This window comes from Cyanistes caeruleus, chromosome 31 (assembly GCF_971803275.1).
Source record: "Cyanistes caeruleus chromosome 31, bCyaCae1.hap1.1, whole genome shotgun sequence".
NCBI lineage: Eukaryota > Metazoa > Chordata > Aves > Passeriformes > Paridae > Cyanistes > Cyanistes caeruleus.
Window position 1 is genome coordinate 3,509,293 of NC_141731.1, and position 14,275 is coordinate 3,523,567.

Consider the following 14,275-nt stretch of genomic DNA (forward strand, 5'->3'; position numbering starts at 1 on the left):
TGGAAAGCTGCTGTATGGAGCCCCACACGACGAGTTGCACAAGCTACCGAGGGAGAGGGTGGATCGAGTCAGGTCGCAGAACTTAAAGCTGTCCAGCTGGCTTTAGATATTGCTGAAAGAGAGAAGTGGCCGAGGCTCTATCTCTACACTGACTCCTGGATGGTAGCTAATGCTCTGTGGGGATGGCTGGATCGCTGGAGAAAAGCCAACTGGCAGCGCAGAGGGAAACCCATCTGGGCCGCTGAGATTTGGCAGGACATCGCCGCTCGGGTGGAGAAGCTGATCGTGAAGGTTCGACACGTGGATGCTCATGTACCCAAAAGTCGGGCTAATGAAGAGCACCGTAACAATGAGCAGGTGGATCGAGCTGCCAAGGTGAAAATATCACAGGTGGATCTGGACTGGCAGCACAAGGGAGAATTATTTTTAGCTCGTTGGGCCCATGATGCCTCTGGTCATCAGGGACGAGATGCAACGTACCGATGGGCTCGTGAGCGAGGGGTGGACCTTACTATGGACAGCATCTCACAGGTTATCCACAACTGCGAGACCTGCGCTGCAATCAAACAGGCCAAGCGGGTAAAGCCTCTGTGGTACGGTGGAAGATGGTCCAAGTACAGGTATGGGGAAGCCTGGCAAATTGACTACATCACCCTTCCCCAAACCCGCCAAGGCAAGCGCTACGTGTTGACCATGGTGGAAGCAACCACTGGATGGCTGGAGACATACCCTGTGCCTCATGCTACTGCCCGGAACACCATCTTGGGCCTGGAAAAGCAAGTCCTTTGGAGACATGGCACCCCTGAGAGAATCGAGTCAGACAACGGGACGCATTTCAAGAACAGCCTCGTAAGTACTTGGGCCAGAGAACATGGAATTGAATGGATCTATCATATCCCTTATCATGCACCAGCTGCTGGGAAAGTTGAACGGTGCAATGGACTACTCAAGACTACCCTAAAAGCACTTGGTGGAGGAACCTTCAAAAATTGGGAAGTGAACTTATCAAAGGCCACCTGGATGGTTAACACCAGAGGATCCATCAATCGAGCTGGTCCTGCCCAGTCTGAACCCTTGCACACGGTGGATGGAGATAAAGTCCCTGTGGTACACATGAGAGGTATGTTAGGAAAGACTGTTTGGATTAATCCCACCTCAGGCAAGAGCAAACCTATCCGTGGGATTGTCTTCGCTCAAGGACCTGGTTGCACTTGGTGGGTAATGCGGAAAGATGGGGAAACCCGATGTGTGCCACAAGGAGACCTCATTTTAAGTGAGAACTGTGTGTAAGGTTCCATTGTATATATATATATATATGTGTGTGTGTGTGTGTGGAGTTTAAGGAAGGTACTGATTTGGAATTATGTAGATGGTAATAGAATAAGGGGTGGATTATGTCCTGGGTTGCAGTATATTCTATCACCATCCTCATGTACTGTTGAAACCAGGTGAGGCAGTGCTCCCTGCCTCCCCCCCCCCCCCCCCCGGGCTACCTTCTGTTAATGGGCCCATCAATGCCCTGCCCCATGACTCATAGATAACTTCCCCCTGTATTGTCCCCTGTTAATGGGCCCACCACTGCCTTGCTGCATGACTCAGAGATAACTTCCTCCTGGACTGTTTTCTGTTAATGGCTCATCAAGGCCTTATCTCATGACTCACCATCCCATTGTGAGATGCTCCTCCCCGAGGGAGGAGCCAAGCATTCCATACTGGATATAAGCTGAGAATTCGAACACCACAGCAGCCCTTACCTACGGGACTTCCAGAGGACAGGAGCTACTGCTGGACTTTCAGCTGAAGACCAGACCCCCTTTCTTCCAGAGGATCACGCTTCAACAAGACCACCTCATCTGGACGACTACCATCACCCTAACAGGGTTCCAGGCTGTATTCTGACTCTGTCAGTGTTTTTGATATTATTGCATTTATTCTTTTTATCATTTTCCTATTAAATTATAATTCTGACTTGCGATCTCTCACTGGTTTGATTTCAAACTAGTACACAGGTATCCTGAGGAATTTTTCCTGCAGCAAGTTATTTTCCTATCATGGTCCATCTGTAATTTTATGACTTATTAAAAGACCAATATAAATACAGTACAGTGCCTTGCAATTACTCCCCCATATATTTATAAACCTCAAAGTCTTCCAGGTCCTAAAAACAGGAAAAACCCTGTGTCACTCTTTCAGGAGATTAACGTAGTTAGGGACTGGACACATCCTCTGTAGGACTAACTAGAAAAACAGCTGAAGCTCCAGCAGATCCTTAATAAACTTTTCAGGAATAAAATTGTGTTATTTCAGTGTGCTGATTTTTTATTAATCTAATTATTTCTGGGTGGGATGAGGAAACACTCTTCAGACCACTCCAGCACGGGAAGTATTTCAATGCACTGAAGAAGCAGTAACTGCAGGAGACTCTCTTTGGCCCTGGGTTCCCTTCTGCACTTTCTGCTGCAAGGACATTCCCCGCCGGAGCGTGCCCATGGCAGCCCGACACTGGCCACAGGGGCTGTGGGGCAGAGGCACAGGCTGGGGGTCCTCCCCTCTGGCCAGCCCTGTTGGAAGTGGGCATGGGCACAGGAAAAGTCCAAGACCCAGCCAAGTGCTGGCTCTGGAGGTGCTGGGAGCGGCCAGGGAAAAGGCACCTGACAGATGTGAAGGTCTCTTCTGAGCTGGATGAATCCGGGACTCAGGAATTGTCCCAGATCAGGTGCAGCACCTGGCACTTGGCCTTGTGGGACCTGGTAAGGTTCATGGTCCCCCTTCTCAAGCTTGCCCAGGTCTGTGTGCATGGTGAAATCCTGCCACGGTGCCCCTGGCCCGCTCTGCTCCCCCATCCCCTGCAAACACACTGCGGGAAAGCTTGATCCACTCTCTGTGCTATTGGGGAAGCCACGAAAGAGCCCCAGGGCCAAGGGGCTGAGGGACACTCCTCATCCCAGGGCTGCAGCTGCACATGGAGCCACTCCCCACAAGTCCGTGGCTGCATCCCTCTGGCCAATGGCTTGTGCCCAGAGTAGCCCACTCCCCGAAGCCAGGGCTCTGCAGGGTGGTAGGACCGTGGCACCAGTGAGCAAGCACATTGTGGGATTGTGGGACAGGCCCGGGCACACCAAGGGCTGCAAGTGCCCAAATCCTCCATGAAGATTCCAGTGGGCTCAGCTGCTACCTGCAGGGGTACTGGGTGTGGCCCGTTGTGACTCAGCGGTGCTAAGAGACCCCTGTGACATCAGAGAGCCCCACCACGACTCAGGGTGTGTAAGCAGCGCAGAACCCTGAGGTGCCCAGTCCCGTGAGAGCCACTCTTGCAGAAGGAAGCAGCTCCCGAGATCCATTCGCGCTTCAGGATCTCAGAGATGGAGGAGAACAAGGCAAAACCCAAATGCTCCCAGCCACCCAGCCCCCTGCCCAGCTGGGGGCAAGACCAGGCCCTCAGCGGGCACTTAGTGGGGGCAGTGGGTGGCTCAGCCTGGCCACAGTCAGGCACTGAGGAGAAGGAGGGGCCCTTGGTCATCACGGAAGAGAAGAACCCTGACGTGGATGACGAGCCTTCCCAGTGGGGAGACCTTCGGGCCCAAGAGCCTCGCCTCTACGGAGCAGGGAGTCACCAAGAGTTGCAGCAGGGGAAGGTGGCTGTGAGAGTGCCCTGGGGAGATGTGGCACAGCAACACCTCTACCAGTGGCAACAAAGGGTGACAGTCAAGGAGCTGCCCCAAGGGGAGAAGGAGGTGAGTGACCTAAAGCTGTCCCAGCAAGGGGAAGGAAGTGCGAACAGCCAGGAGAACCAGACACATTCTCCTGCCCCCAGTGAGGAGATGCCATCAGCAGGGGTACAGAGCTCAGGCCCTGCCCCTCACAGCACCTGCTGCTCCCCCAGCCTGCCGGGAACCCAGAGCCCCAGTGAGCAGCAGGCTGTCGCTGAGGGGAGGTCACTCCTAGCAGAGGAAGGGAGTGAGGAGGGGACCCCAGCTGAGTATGATGAAGACTGGGAAAAATACACCCAGAGTGAGTCTTCCCAGGAGTGCCAAGCAGAGCCAGAGCTGTCCCAGGAAGAGGTCAGCAGCTGCCAGGACTGGTACGACTCGGAAGAGTGCAGCGAACTGGGCCATGGAGACTTCCTGGACGGGGACTCCAGCAGCCTAGACGATTCCACCGAGGAAGACAACAGCAGCACACAGGACAGCTATGAATATGTGAGCATCCTCAGCTTTGGGATCACCCCTCTGCCACAGGAGGAGGACAGCTTGGACAAAGTCAGCGTCCTCGAGCTGTGTGAAGCAGAAAGCAGGGCCCAAAGCCTGGCAGCTCTTGCGGCAGACGGGCTGCCAGTGCCTGTCCCTCGGGAGGCCTGGCTTGAGGTCCAGGCACCGGAGTCACTCCGTGCCTCACTTTCCTCCCTGCACGGCCAAGCCTCCATGGCCCAGCAGGGGCCTGAGGCAGGGCCTCAGAGCCTGGGGCCTGCCCTGCACAGCCTCGAGGTCCCCAAGGCCCTCAGGCAGCAGCCGTCTCCCTCCAGCAAACGGCCCGGCTTCCTCAGGCGGGCACGGCGGGCGCTGCAGGCGCTGTTCCGCTGGCCCTGCTGGGCACCACAGCCACAGGAGTAGCGCCGCTGCCAGGCTTACAGATGGCAGCTGGCCCAGGGCCCCAGGGAGCCACACCTTGCCCTGGACATGGCCCTGCAGCCTCAGCTGCCATGGCTACTGTGGACTGTGCCAGGGGCATCTCCCCAACACCCAGAGTCACCGCTGTGGCCAACCCCAAACAGCAGCCATGGGGCACATTGGTGCCAGGGCGCTCAGCACTGAATCCCAGAGTCATCAAGGTGGGAAGAGACCCCGACAGTCACCCAGTGCCACTGGCCTCCTGGCAGCACCGCCATCACCGCAAAACCACATCCCCAAGGGCCACAACTCTTCGACACTCCAGAGACAGCCACTCCACCACCTCCCCGGGCAACTTCTTCTAATGCCTCACGCCTCTGTCAGGGAAAGACTGCTTCTGATATTGAGTCTGAACTTGCCCTGGTGGCATCACGGGACATTTCCTCTCATGAAAGGATCCCACGCCAGTCCTTTGGGAATATGTCCATGAAGAATGGGCACAGACCAGAGGTGCTGCTCCACTGACGTGACTGCAGAACTCTGACTCGTACCATTCTTCCAAAAAAATCAACTTTGAGCTTAGGAAATAGTAGTAGTTAGGAATAAGAATAGGAATAGGAATAAGAAGATGAATAGGAATAAGAAGATGAAGATAGTCATTAATATAAGAAGAATAGGAATTACAGTAAGCATAACAAGTGAATAAGATTAATTAGAATAAGAAGAATAGGATGAAGAAGAAATAGTAGTATAAATAGGAATAAAAATTAGGAATAAGAAGAATAAGAGTAAGACGAAGAAGAAAAAATAGTAGTAGCAATTAAGAAGGGAAAGAAGAAGAAGAAGAAGGGAAAGAAGAAGACGATTTAGATGAAGAAATAGGAAATAGGAAGAAGAAGAAGAAGAAGACCATCAAATTAAAATACACATCTGGGATCCCAGAATGCAGGGAAGGACTTTAAAAAGCACCTACTTCCACCTGATCGTCTTCTGAGCACTCTCTGCCTCTGAGACCTCCTCCCTATTTCTATGTCCCTGGCACCCATTTCTTTCTCAATAAAACCCACCTTCAATAAAATCTGCTTGTTGTCCTCCTATGGTCTCATTTGCACCTTCACTGGGGCAGAGGCACCTCTCCTGCATGGCATCCTAACCCTGGGTGGAACCATGGGCAGGGTCCCTTCCAGTCATGAACACTCCAGGATTCTGTCAGGACTCCCTTCCCTTCTTCCCTCCGCTTCCAGCTGGAGAATGTGCAGCAAAGCAACCTTTGCTTTGTCCTGCTGGGAATCAGGCTCAGACGTAAAAGCATGAATTCTGAATATCTCAGGATTGCTGTGTCGCTGCCCGCTTGGCCCTTCACGCCCCGGCTAGCTTGTGCCAAGCGTCGGCGGCAGGAGTGGGGAACCAGGTGAGCACTGTGTGGCTCGACCTGGAACCTCTAGAGCTCCTTTGGGCTCGGGCTCTATAGTATGCAGGGCGAGACGAGGTGCAGTAAAGGGAGAGAGAGTGCTCGGAGTCCTCCAATTTCCCAGGAACAAGTTTATTCCAGCAGGCGCAGGGAGAAGGCGATGAGGGACAGGGCTGGGATCTCGAGGAGAAAGTCCGATCCCAGACCCTGGGCACCTCTGTGCGCCAGGTTTTAAAGCCCGTGGGCGGCTCATACAACAACCAATAATGTGGTAGCAGGGGAGGTGTTGCGGGAAGGGGTTACAATACACAAATCCAATGGTAGGGACTTGGGGGAGGGAGGATAGCTATACAACCAATAGGGCATTGAGTAAGGGGTGATGAACAGGGAAGGAACCAGAACAAAAGGTGTGGTGTACATAGACTGATAGGGCTTGGGGGTAGGACCAAAGTGATGGATGGGGAACAATCTGGAAAGAGGGGAGAGGTTTACAATGACAGGCAACTGGGAACAAACCATATCGGGATAGTGGGGAGTAACTGGGGCAAACCAACTCTAAACTCAACGAAGGTGAACAAACATACTTAATGAAGGTAAACTAACAGGCGGCAACATCTCCCCCTTTCTTTTTTAGAAAGAGGAGGTTGCATTGGCAGGAGGTGCAGAGGGTTCAACAAACCAGTCTTGGGGTACGGGAGAAGGAGGAGGTGAAGAGGGAGGAGAAGGAGCGCTAACAAAATTGACTTGAGCGGAGGGGGATACAAGATGTAAAACTGATTGAACTAAACATCTTCTTAAAACTGCAAACGCTATTAAAACGATGAAAACGACGAAAACAATCCATAAAACAGTCTTTAAAATGGACGAGAGCCATCCGGAGACCCCCCATCCCGAAAAAAGACTGGTGACCAAGTCATTAGTCTCTTGACGTATTTGGTGGATCATGCCCTTCATTTCTGTGATGGTTTTCTTGATGTCTGTGCTCCTGGTGGTCAGATTCATGCAGCAAAGTCCCTCAAATTCTTTACAATCATGATTATGGAGGAGCAGTAGGAAATCAATAGCAGCGCGATTTTGTAGCGTTGCTCGCCTGGTTATCTCCTCGTCTTCGAGGAGGTCGCTCAGCGCGGTTGACGTTAAATTGGCTTGCTTGACCACCCAACACTCCAATTGGCCTAATTCTCCGAGGGCTTGTGCCGCAGCCAACCATGGCAGAAATACTGACACAGCAACCCGTTTTGGTTTATTCCAATGAAAAATTTCAGAGTCGCAATCAGAGTCAAGATCTTCGAGACTGCGCTTCTTAATGACCGAATTATTCTTTCGTTCCCAATTTTCAATTTGAGATGTATTGGGCGCAAACAAAGACAACCGGCCTAAAGTGCACGGCCCTCCGAGAAGGCGAGAGGGGATGCCAGCCCACGCTCGGTCCCCACAAACTAAAAATATGCCCTTAGGCAACTTAAGAGGGTAGGAACTGAGGGTTGAGGGCATCTTAACATGGGCGATGTTCTTGCACCAGGAGGCTGCTTGAAACTGTTTGTTGTCCTGCATTAAATTAGAATAAGGAGTAGGATCTGAGGGGTAGTAACGGAAATGGATACAATAGGGTGCGGGGGAGGAGTTTAACAAATCAAATTCTTGGGGCTCAGCGGTTGCCCTTTCCAAGAAGACCAGCCAGTCTCTCCATAGTAGGAGAGGGTTCTGGACAGGCCTCTTAATCTTGTAGGTGAGTGCAGAGCGGGCCACTCGCTGAGCTGGCCTCCCTTTATTAGCTTCGCTGAACAAACTCAACAGGGAATCCGGGTATTCATTAGGCTTTAACGGGATCCCCACCAGGCAAGTGGTCATCGGATTTCCTGCTGCTCCTGTGGATAGGCATAGCTCATCCCGTTGGAGGGACTTTGCCAACATGACCCAAACATTTTGTTTGGGTTGGGGCACGATCCACATGTTGATCTGGGTCACCAGCATCATCAGGAGTGCAGTGGTTGGTGCAACGATCGGGGTGGTCATCTTTCCGATGGCTCTTTCTGAAAACAAAACATACGAAAAACATAACTTTAACTGAAAAGAAAGGTAGGTTGACATAACAAAAAGGGGCTTGGGTTGTTTCCTCCTCCTCCTCGGGATGGGGGATGGCTCATCCGGACACGACGTCATTGACATCCTCGACCCTATCTGGTGGCCTGCTTGGATGTCTGGGGACATAAGGTTTCACCCATCTTTGTGGGATCCACCTTGGTCCCTGGGGCGAGGATATGCAAGCGTACCCCCGCCCCCAGGTCACCAGATCGAAAGGACCCAAGATCTTCTGGGTCTCAGGGTCCCGGACCAGCACTGGAGGGCACTGCTGCAACTGGTAGTTCTTGTTGGTCTTGAAATGCCGGGCCACTGGAGGGTCCTGTTCGAAACAATTGAGAAAGTTTAGCGTGTAAAGGGCTTTGCACAACCGCTCTTGTGGCGTGCAGCCCTTCACAGTCTCCCTTTGATGAGAAAGGACACGCTTGAGCGACTGATGGGCTCGCCCAACGATCGCTTGGCCGGTGGGGGAGTGTGGGATGCCTCTCTTATGTTCCACTCCCCACTCCTGCAGGAATTCCTCCGGTTTCCTGGAGGTGTATGCTGGGCCATTGTCTGTTTTTATTTCTTTGGGGACCCCCAGTACAGAGAAAGCCTGCATTAGGTGCTTACAGACATGCTCGGCTTTCTCTCCTGTGTGGGCAGAAGCAAAGACAGCACCTGAGAAGGTATCGATGGAAAGGTGTACGAACCGAAACCTGCCAAACTCAGGGACGTGTGTTACGTCCATCTGCCACACTTCGCAGCTCTCCAGACCTCGAGGGTTGACCCCCGATCCCAAGGAGGGCATTGCGGTGGATTGGCAGTGCGGGCATGTGGCCACAATGGCTCTAGCCTGATCTCGCCGCAGGTGGAATTGGCGGACCAGACCAGGCACATTTTGATGGAACATCTGATGGCTCAGCTTAGCTTGTTGGAACAGATCTGGGAGCTGAGCCATGGAAACAGGGGCAGTGAGGGAATCAGCTACCTGGTTTCCCTCGGCTACCGGGCCAGGGAGATCCGTATGTGACCTTACATGCATTACAAAAAATGGTTGCTTTCTGTGGGAAACAGCATGTATTAGCTTAGAAAGCAACTCAAACAATTTTGGGTTTGAGACCTCCTTCAGAGCAGCGTGCTCTGCTCTGGCAACTACCCCTGCAACATAGGCCGAATCAGTGATTAAATTGAAAGGTTCAGGAAACCTCTCAAAGGCTCTGACGACTGCATCCAACTCAGCAACTTGTGGAGACCCTTCCACATATTGAATATCTGCTTCCCACTGCTGAGTTTCGGGATCTCGCCAAGTCACTACAGACTTGTGAGATGCCCCGGATGCGTCTGTGAACACAGTCAAAGCTTTGAGGGGCTTTCTGCTCCGCATTTCTTTTGGAATCGGTTCAAATTTAGAATTGAAAAATTTGTGGGCAGGGGCATGGACCGAAACTTGGCCTTCAAAACTATCTAAAGCAATCTGGAGTGTCTCATTCTCCCAAAGTAGTTGATTAAACATTTGTTTTGTCAGCCTATCTGGAGACGCTTTGTCCCGAGACAAGCTGACTGGTACTCGAACGCATGCAAAATCACATCCAGCCATCTCCCGAAGCCGAGCTCGAGCTCTCCCGATGAGCTGAGCCATCAGCTCCTGTGGCCGGGTGATACTTTTGGACCTTTGATGGCTCAAGAAAACCCACTCTATGATTAAGAGGGGATCCTTAGAGCCCTGGTCCCACTGAAAAATCAGCCCACTGAGGTGTGGCATTCTCCCAAGTATGATGAATTCAAAAGGCAGGGTTGGTTCGTACCGATGTGCTTGCCTTTCGACAAGCGCATCCTCCACTTTCTCTAGGGCTTTCCTCGCCTCTGGGGTCAGAGTCCTGGGAGAACTCAGCTCTTTCTCCCCCTTCAAAAGTGTGAAGAGGGGGGCTAGGTCTTCCGTGGAAAGGCCCAGCCAAGGCCTGACCCAGTTTAAGGTCCCACACAGCGAGTGAAGGTCCGCTAAGGTTTTCGGATTGCTGTTTATTGCCAATTTTTGAGGCACAACAGTCCTCTCAGCAATCCGCAGACCCAGATACTTCCAGGGTGGCATCCGTTGAACTTTATCCTCCTGGAGTTGAAAGCCTGCAGATGTTAAAACCTTAACCACTCGGTCAAGTGATCGGGTAAGTAGATCGTCATGGGGGGCGCACACTAGGACATCATCCATATAGTGATGGATGATGACCTCCCCCATCTCTTTGCGCACAGGAGACAGCAACGAGGAGACGTACCACTGGCAGATGGTGGGTGAATTCTTCATGCCTTGTGGCAAAACCCGCCAGTGGAACCTCCTCATTGGGGCTTCTCGGTTGAGGGTTGGCACCGAGAAGGCAAACCGTGGGGCGTCGTCAGGATGTAGGGGAATTTGAAAGAAACAGTCCTTGATGTCGATTATGGCCAGATTCCAATTTCGGGGGAGCATAGTCAGGGTAGGCATCCCTGGTTGAAGGGGCCCCATGTCAACAATGATTTTGTTGATGGCACGAAGGTCATGGAGGAGTCGCCACTTGTCTTTCCCCGGCTTTCGGATAACAAACACCGGGGAATTCCAAGGGCTGGTAGTTTCTACTATGTTACCCTTATACAACTGCTCCTCCACGAGCTCGTTGAGCGCCCTTAATTTGTCTTTTCGAAGCGGCCACTGATCAATCCAGATTGCTTCATCAGTGGTCCAATCGAGCTTCTGGAAGGGGCGCTCTACAGTGGCCGCTATTAAAAATCCCGAGGGGTTTTCGGGATTTCAGTCTTTACCCCCCATTGTGACATAAGGTCCCTCCCCCACAAGGGAACCTGAAAATCCGCAACAAATGGGCGTAAATTTGCCAATTGCCCATCCGGTCCCTTAATTTGTACTACGCTCTTAGATACCTGCGCCAATTGAGTACCCCCTATACCCTGAACCTTCCCCGCCACAGGTTGCAACTCCCAATGTGACAGCCATCTCCTTTGGGGGATGATTGTCACATCTGCCCCTGTATCAAGCAGACCCCTCAAGTTGACAGATTCCGCACCCTGCTTGATGCTGCAGTCGATGATGGGTTTATTTTCACCCACCACCTCTGCCCAGTAGACGCCTGGTGCGTGGTCGTCTACCGGGACTCCCTCTGGGACAGGAATGTACTGAGCTATGATTTGCCCTTTTGGGAGAAAATATGGTGGGTGAATGCAGCGCGCTAAGAGGATGAGATCTTCCGGACCACCCGGGAAGGTGATCGGGGAGATCTCAATCTCTGGGGGTATGTGTCTAGTGTCCCCGATGGCGATGAACTTACAGTCACGTCCATTCCCTGGCTGGTTCTCCTCCAGTGGGTCCACAGCTACCACCGTCCAGTGCTGGGACCGGAAGAGGATGTCTTTGACGGTGATAAGGTGTCGCATCCGGTAAATTTGCCACGTCCGATGTTTCTTTCCCCCCACCTCCGCGATACCTGCCCCATTTTTTGCATCGCGCGGGGCAGGTTCGCGCCGCGCTCTCAGTTTTTTTGTTTTTTATTAGCTGTTCCCTCCAGTACCCTCTCCCCAGATCCATTTCCCACGAGCCCCTGGCGTAGGTGGGCGGTGGGACAGTCCCTCGCCATGTGACCCAGTTGTCCACATCGGTAACACTGAGTAGTTCTTGCTGGTGGAAGGATGAACTGGCCCGACGGGTGTTGGGTCACTGCCGCTGTTGGTGTTCTCCTGGCCGCCTGTGGTGGTGGTGGTACCCTGGACGCCCCCACTAACGGAACTTTCTTCTCACATGCATCAATGAGGACGTCCAAGGTTGGCGGTGGATACATGGGCAAACTAAATATAACCTGTTTGCAGATGTCATTACAGTTTGCCTTAGCCATTTCTAAGACAAGCTGCTCTTGTAGCTCAGGTTTATCAACTTGTCTTTCTATTTGCTCCTGTAAACGGTTAATAAACACGGTAAATGGCTCATCAGGGAACTGTATAATATTTGAGAAGTTGGTCAGGGGTTCCCCCCCGGCAGGATGTTAAATACCTTCTCTGCGGCCTCCGTGATCTTAGCTAAGACAGGCCGTGGTAAAACCCTTGCCTGTTCTTCCGGCTTCCCCCAATTCCCTTCACCGCACAAGTGATCTATCGAGAGGGGGTTTTCGTCCGCGTCAACCGCAGACTCCTCGCTGCGCAACAGCTCAGGAAGGATGGCCTCTAACGACTTCTTCCACCTCTGTTTCCACAGCCTATAATCAGCTGGGGAAAGGAGGCAGGCAAACAACTCTTTTAAGTCGTGGGGGACCATCTCGTTCGCAGAGAAGGTGGCTTTTAATAAACCCTTAAAGTATTCACTTCTCCTGCCGAACTCTTTCTGGGCTTTGCACAGCTCCCTCTTTGTCTGGAAGGAGAAGGGTTCCCATTCTCGGTACCTCCCTCCCCTTCCTCTAAAACTGACCGGTGCGGCAAAGGGAATCACTACCTGTTCCGGGTTCTGGTCTTCAGGCCTGTCACTTCCTGTCCCCGAAGCGTGGGAACCGGATGGGACAGTGTGGGAGCTGGGAGGAGGGACGTGGGAACCAGGAGGAGGGGCGGGGGAACTGGGAGGAGGGGCGTGGGAACCGGAAGGAGGGGCGCGGGAACCGGAAGGAGGGGCGTGGGAACCAGAAGCCGGAAGAGGCGGGGCTGGAGGACCGACTGAGGAGGAGGGCTGAAGGGAGGAGCAGCGGCCGGAAGGGGTGGGGTTTTGGGAGGTCACACTTTGGAGACACGCCCCCGAGGAGGAGGAACCACCCAAGGGGAAGTGGGAGGAGTCAGGGTAGGATGGAAGGGAGGGGCTAGGGAGGAAGGGGTTGGTCATTGAGGGAAGAAAGGGGTTCTTGGAAGAAGGAGCACAAGGGGGGGGTCCGACCATGCAGTCCCCGCCATCTTGTGCCCTTTGGAGGCCATTTTGAGGGTTAGGAGAGGGGTCAGGGAATATAGGGGAGCACTGGAAACTGGGGGAAACTGAGGCACAGGGGTTAGAAGAGGAATCAGGGAACATGGAGGAACCTTGGAGACTGGGGGAAACTGAGGCATGGGGGTCTGAGGGTAAAAACTGGGGACTTGTAACCTGGGAAACGTTTAACTGAGGGCTGATAACTGGGGAAACTGAGGAATGGGAAGACACTCTGGCAGCTTGGCCAGGGCTGCCAGGGCAAGGGTTCTGGGAGAGACGTGGGGAGCCAGGGATCCTGTTACCCTTGGGGGATCCCTGAACAGGACAACTTGCCCGGCAGGTCGCTCTGCAGGTCTCCCTCAACTCGGGATCAGGGGGAGAGGAACATGGGGATAGGGAAACTGGGGAAACTGGGGAATTGTGTGGCGGCTGCTTCTGCATTTTCTTTTCCTCTATTACAGCAGACCGAATTAAAATAAATAATGTTACAAATTTTTCCACTGAATTATCACCTCCATTAACTATTTCCGTTAATTTGGACCCAACCGCATTCCAGAATTCTACAGAATTTGCTTTGTCTGGGGTTACATTTGGGAAATGCAGGAACAGCCATCTCACAAACTTCTTTACCCTCCCACGAGAAAACTTCTTATTCCCCCCCTCAAGGATACCCACAACTTGGTAAAAAACTCTCTTTTGCTGTGCCGAAAGACGTGCTCCCATCTTGTCAACCCTGGCACAGCAATCCCACCGCCCCCTGCAACCAAACAACAAATCAACTAAAATAAAAATACGGGTCCGGACCGGGCTACACACACACTCCCCCCGAGGGAGTTTTCACACACTGGGCGCCCCCTTTTTCCACACACAGGGACCACTCACCCAAGTCCGGACAGTTGCAGGCGACGTCCACACCTCCCGAGGCGACCGTCTGCACGTCTGACGGCTGCCGCCTCGACCTCTGGGAGCGCAACTCGGCAAAAACGAGTCTGCTACTACCAGAGCAGCTGCCGCTCACGGTCTTTGTGAAATAGGTCCACCAACCTCTCCGGGGGTCTCTACGCCTCGCGAGAGGCCCCACGTTGGGCGCCAGCTGTCGCTGCCCACTTGGCCCTTCACGCCCCGGCTAGCTTGTGCCAAGCGTCAGCGGCAGGAGTGGGGAACCAGGTGAGCACTGTGTGGCTCAACCTGGAACCTCTAGAGCTCCTTTGGGCTCGGGCTCTATAGTATGCAGGGCGAGACGAGGTGCAGTAAAGGGAGAGAGAGTGCTCGGAG

At 53.0% G+C, this 14,275-nt stretch overlaps 3 protein-coding genes across 3 annotated transcripts in view; 2 read left to right on the plus strand and 1 right to left on the minus strand.

Moving 5' to 3' along the window:
- LOC147648734 (uncharacterized) overlaps window positions 1-5,431 on the plus strand; it is a 288,691-nt gene extending 283,260 nt beyond the window's left edge. The window contains exon 3 of the mRNA XM_086866546.1: window positions 2,010-5,431. Within this exon, the coding sequence (XP_086722672.1) occupies window positions 3,363-4,610 (1,248 nt within the window). The 5' untranslated portion in view covers window positions 2,010-3,362 and the 3' untranslated portion in view covers window positions 4,611-5,431. The remainder of the gene's footprint in view (window positions 1-2,009) is intronic.
- LOC147648733 (uncharacterized) overlaps window positions 1-14,275 on the plus strand; it is a 394,698-nt gene that overhangs the window by 304,734 nt on the left and 75,689 nt on the right. The window lies entirely within an intron of this gene.
- The window catches only part of LOC147648735 (serine/threonine-protein kinase PAK 3-like), a 249,724-nt gene that overhangs the window by 186,837 nt on the left and 48,612 nt on the right, over window positions 1-14,275 (minus strand). The gene's annotated exons all lie outside the window — the stretch shown is intronic.